The 5,475-nt window shown below is 49.5% G+C and overlaps 1 protein-coding gene across 1 annotated transcript in view; it reads left to right on the forward strand.

Moving 5' to 3' along the window:
- Positions 1-2,413: 2,413 nt before the first annotated feature.
- The window catches only part of olfm2a (olfactomedin 2a), a gene marked incomplete in the record, with an annotated part of 34,684 nt that continues 31,622 nt past the window's right edge, over positions 2,414-5,475 (forward strand). Inside the window, 1 exon segment of the mRNA XM_048246596.1 lies at positions 2,414-3,004. Within this exon segment, the coding sequence (XP_048102553.1) occupies positions 2,861-3,004 (144 nt within the window).

The following is a 5,475-nucleotide window of genomic DNA, read 5'->3' on the forward strand; positions in this document are numbered from 1 at the left end:
GTCAGTTTGCACGAATAACAATCTCTTTAAGCATTGAGTACTACGGTCCTGCTCCTTGGCTCTTGTTAGACCTTGGATCTTGGATTTTTGACTTCTGCGTCCTGTTCCGTGAGCACCAACCAGGCTGAAGCGCAAGTGACCCCCTTCTACAATAAAAAAAAAGAATGTGTACATTTATGTAAGGCAAAGGTAGGCCTAAATATCATTGTTTCATAATCAGTTTATAAAAGGTTAGATAAAGTAGGAAGTAGGCTAATGTTAGGAATCCCTGATGAATGTGATTTCTTAGGCTGGACCAATGATTTCAAAGTCGACACCCCTTACCATGCTAGGGTTGGAAACATTTCCCAATCTTGAGAGGCCAGACTCTAATCACAAAGTGAGTGGAGGTAGTTAAACTGGTTAAACCAGGCTACTATGTATTGTTTTACCAGGCAAATGTAAACATTTTAGCCATTGTAAGCAGAGAAACTGTATTATTACTTGACACAGCATTTGATTAGTCTGCCCAGTCCCCTCATATAAGAAACCGAACATAAAAACTGCTTGGGCTTGCTCTTCAAAATCTGGCCTGTGAAGTGTATTTTTCAGGCGCATGTAGAGAGATCAATAGCCTAACACTCTCTAATAGCCAGATAGAGCTGTGCTGTGGTTGTCTTATTTGTAGAAACTAGAAACCCTCGGCTGGTAGGCCTACATTGTTCAATGTAGGCTAGGCTACTTACAATGAAGTAGTCTCCTTCCAAAAAACCAACAGACCAAATAGGAGAGCAGAGGTTTGCTCTAAAATAATTTAGTTATAACCCACCCATCGGTGTCCAGAGTGAATGCGTGAGCCAGGCACTCCCGGTGACACTTCGACGAACAAGTGCATCCGTCACACAGTGCGGGGCTTAGCGGTCTGGAATCTGACATTCAACCCTCCAGACTCACGAGAGTGGTCTTATTAGTTTACTGCGGAAGCGGTAGTGTCCCATTGTCACCACATGGGGGCAGCATTGAGTTAGATAGCGTGCGCAGGGTGAGGCGGGGGAGCAGGTGGTTCGACTGAGACTGATGCTAACAGTTTGAGAAAGGCTCAAGCGGCTGCCACATCCGCTAAGAATTCTCAGCCCACATGAAGCTACAAACTTAATATTTCTCAAGATGCCACCCCATCACAACGTTGGCGTGACTTGAAAATAGGTTTAAAAAGGACTGCTCCTTCTTTCTTTGCCGAAGTAGAGGCCTTGGCAACATGCAGCTGCGACTGTGGAGGGATTGTAGGCTACTCTGGCTCAGTAGAGGTAAAATACCTGCTCTTAAAGTCCCACTAGCGACTTGCCAAATTTAAGACCTTGTGCCAAATGCCATCTGTGACTGTGTCTGCAAGATCTTTATCACCTTCTCTCTCCACTCCACTGCTTTCCCCTGCCACTTAGTGAACTCAGACCTGTCCAGGGTGTTCCCCTGACTTATGTGTGTAATTATTTGGCCCCCTGCTGGATGCTACCTCACCCCTTAGTTCATTGGAGTCAGGAGAAGCCCTTGCATGAGCAGCTTCCTGACTGACTTCAGCAAGTCTCCAGTGGTGTGTGTGTGTGTTGGGGGGTGTATGCAAGTGTTTGCTACTGCTGAGCATCCCATCTCAAAAGTGCCTTACAGGGTGATTAAGGAGATGTCAGAAGGGGAGATGATTGATGCGCTGTCGACAAACGCTCTGGACCGAAACCTGGCACCAACCCTCTCACTCATTAGCACTCCATCAGCTACCTCATCTCTCTCTCTCTCTCTCTCTCTCTCTCTCTCTCTCTCTCTCTCTCTCTCTCTCCCCTCTTTCTCTCTGTCTCTCTCTGACACGTTCAGATGAGGCTGCTGCCTTGCTGGAGGAGATAGTATCACTGACACAAAGATGCTTTCCATCACTGATTGTTTTTCGCTCCTGCACAGAGAAGAAATGAAAAGAAAAAAAAGATCTGAGAGGTTTGTTTTTGTGCAGCCCGCTCCGTGCTGCTCTCCTGTTTGTCTGTATTTCAAAGAGAGAGAGGTTGAAAGGCACAGAGGGGCTTGGGAACAAGTACGACGGGATATGGATATGCATGGAGGGGTGAAACCAGAGAGAGAAAGATAGGGGGAGAGAGAGAGATAGAAAAGATAGAAAGATAAAAATGAGATGGAAAAAGAGAGGAGGAGAAAAAGAGAGTGACAGAAAAACAAAAGAGAGAAATAGAGAGAGGGAGAGATGGGTAGAAAAAGAGGGAGAGAGAAAGAGATAGGGTAAGAGAGAGAGAAACAGAGAGGGAGGGAATAGGGAGCAGGAGAGCCAATGTGCAGCTCTGCATCCTCAGTGAGGGGGAACAGAGGAGGGAGGGGGGAGAAGTGCGGAGTGAGGGAGAGCCTGTGATTAAGAGAGAGAGAGAGAGAGAGAGAAAGAGAGAGCACTCGCAGTCTTTCTCCCTCTCTCCTCCACAGTTGAGTGGCGTGCAGTGCCGCTGGGTTGGTGCTCTTTCTCTCGGTGCTCGCATCCAGCATCCAGCGTCGCTGGCTCCCTGCTGAAAAACGCTGTGGCTCTATCACTCGCTCTCTCTCTCTCTCTCTCCCTCTCTCTCTCTCTCTCTCTTACTCGTCTCTTTCATTCAAACAAACGCGCGCACACACACACACACACTCAGAGGGCAGTGAGTCAAGGGAGTGTCGGAACGTGGGTCCTGTGCGTCGGGTCCGGTGCATCCAGCGTTCGAGAGGCATCCCGCTGTGCATCCCTGCGTGCGTCTGTGTGTGAGGAGGTGAGGGGAGGAAGCTGGCGGTGAGGAGGTGAGTGAGGAGGAGCGAGGAGGCCCCGGTGGCGGCGGCGGCAGCGGCATCATCAGCGGCAGACGTCATGAGCGTGCCCCTGCTGAAGATCGGCGCGGTGCTCAGCACCATGGCCATGGTCACCAACTGGATGTCCCAGACCCTGCCCTCTCTAGTCGGGCTCAACGGCACTACCATCTCCCGTGGGGGCACGTCCGAGAGGATCGTCAGTGTGCGTAACGTTTCTAGTTTCATTAATCCTTCTCTGCTGTGGGCACTCAGTTGGCATAGATCTCTCTCTCTCTCTCGCTCACTCTGTCCTTTTCTATCTGTGGTAAAACAGGCAGATTGCTCTTTTCTCTTCTGTCTGTGAATAACTGGTTCACCTCCCCTCTCTTCTCTCTTTGGCAAAATTGGCGTAGCTCTCTTCCTTTCGGTCTGTGGCATTCCGGCCTTCAGTGTTCCATCTGTGTAACGTTTGGCATCTCTCTCTTGTGTCTCCTGTCTTTTATCTGGCAAGAAAAGGTGCCTCTGTTTCTGTGCTCTGTCTGTGTGTGAAGCTGGCTGAGGGCAGGAGCAGGTGTGCTGGCTGAGAGGGTGGGAGCAGAGCGAGGAGAGAAGGTGACACTCTGAAGTGAAAGCAGTCTGAGTGCCCTTAGAAGTGTGCATGGCTCTGAGTGCCCTTAGAAGTGTGCATGGCTCTGAGTGCCCTTAGAAGTGTGCATGGCTTTGTTGGAGTGCATTTCAGCAGAGAGAGAGGCGGGGGTGTGTGTGTGGGGGCATGGGTTAGGAGGTGCGGTGGGGAGAATGGCAAATCAAAAGTGCCCCAATCCTTCAGACGTGCTGGTGAGGAATGTCTCAGTGGTTGTTTTCTGCTCAAGACCACAAATAGAATTCACTGTTGTCTTCAGCGATCTTCAAAGAGACAGCGAGGGAGAGAGAGAGATAGAGAGAGAGATAGGGGGAAGATGGTAGCAGCATTTTGGGAAGGGTAGAGGAGGGAGTGAATTAAGGGGGGGCGCAGTGAAGGATTTTCTGACTGAGGTAGAGATGGAGGAGTCAGGAGCTCACAGTCCCACAGGAGCGCAACTCAGGATCTTCTGAGCGGGGTGGTATGGCGTCGTCTGATCCTCTGAAAGGAGCTCAGTCTGGGACTATAGCAGCTTGGGAAGTTGCTCGTGATGAGGCGGTTCTGTCTGAATGCTGACCAGATCGGGCTCTGGCCTGGCCCACACCTGTACCGTAATGAGCCACTAGCTGCCAGAGAGTCTCCTTTCAGAGGATCAGACGACGCCATACCACCCAGCTCAGAAGATCCTGAGAGGAACTCCTTCCATTGTACAGTGCCCAAAAAATAAGCTATATTGTGGTTTCCTAAATAAAAAGAAATGAGGCACACAAGGGCTAGTGGTTATTTTCTTAAAAGGGTCTTACGTGCATGGCAGGTTGCAATCTCATCATTCTGAAGATTGGCTGGTGTGTGTGTGTGTGTGAGAGAGAGAGAGAGAGACAGGAGAGTCTCTGACAGAGAGAGAGAAAGAGGGAGAGAGAGACTGTGAGAGAGTGACAGAAGAAAAGAGAGCGTGTGTGAGAGAGAGAAAGTGATAGAGAGAGAGAGAGAGAGGGTGAGAGAGATAGATAGAGACTGAGAGAGACTGTGAGGTGATGGCTTTGGCATTTGCTGGTTCATTAATAGTGAGCGATAGCTTTATCCTGGGTGCATTTCCCAGGCATCTGCCCCTCTATAAAGCACCCGGCCCTGTGAAGACACTAGTTTGAGCGCAGGGCCGGGCCTCCATCTGGACGGGGGATGGAGCCGAGCATGTCTGCGGTTGGAGGTTGATGGCCATCTGGTTCTATTAGTCCCCACAGAGCCACATGGTCCAGCACTTTAGCGCCCAACCGAAATCGCCCCGGCGACTGCTCGCAGCAAGCCGCGCTCCAATGAGCTGCTGTATTCGTGACTACAAACTCTTTTTTTCCCTCTCTGACAGATAGAGTCCACCCCTACACACACACTCTCTCTCTCTCTCTCTCTCTCTCTCACACACACACACACACACACACACACACACACACACACAGCTACTCATTCATGCTAATCATAGTTTATGTCACGATCTGTGACCATATGATCTGTGACATCAGTGACATTTAAGTCTGGCAGCCGTCGGATGGGATTATGATTTGTCCAGTGAGTTGGTCCACTCCATATCAACTGGATCGGGCCGTCGTATGGATATGTGTGGGCTTATTGACCTCATGTGTGAGTAAGCACTTAGGCACAAGTGGTGTGAGTGGGATGGGCGTTTGGAGGTGATGTACCAGCACTACACAATAGGATGGTAGTGGCTAATATAGGCATGAGTGTGTATACAAGTGTGTATTTGTGTGTGATTTTGTGTGAGTAAGTGTGTACATTTGACTGTGTGTGTGTGTGTGTGTGTATGTGTGTGTGAGAGAAAGAGAGTTACTCTGAGTGTGTGTGTGTGTGTGTGTGTGAGAGACAGAGTTACTCTGAGTGTGTGTGTGTGTGTTGTGTATGTGAGAGAGAGAGAAAAAGATAGTTACTCTGAGTGTGTGTGTGTGTGTGAGAGAGAGAGAGAGAGAGAGAGAGTTACTCTGAGTGAGTTTGTGTGTGTGTGAGTGTGTGGTTATAGAGGCTGCCCATAGTGGATATTCAATTCTATGCTCCTGCTTTTC

Source organism: Alosa alosa, chromosome 6, assembly GCF_017589495.1.
Source record: "Alosa alosa isolate M-15738 ecotype Scorff River chromosome 6, AALO_Geno_1.1, whole genome shotgun sequence".
NCBI lineage: Eukaryota > Metazoa > Chordata > Actinopteri > Clupeiformes > Clupeidae > Alosa > Alosa alosa.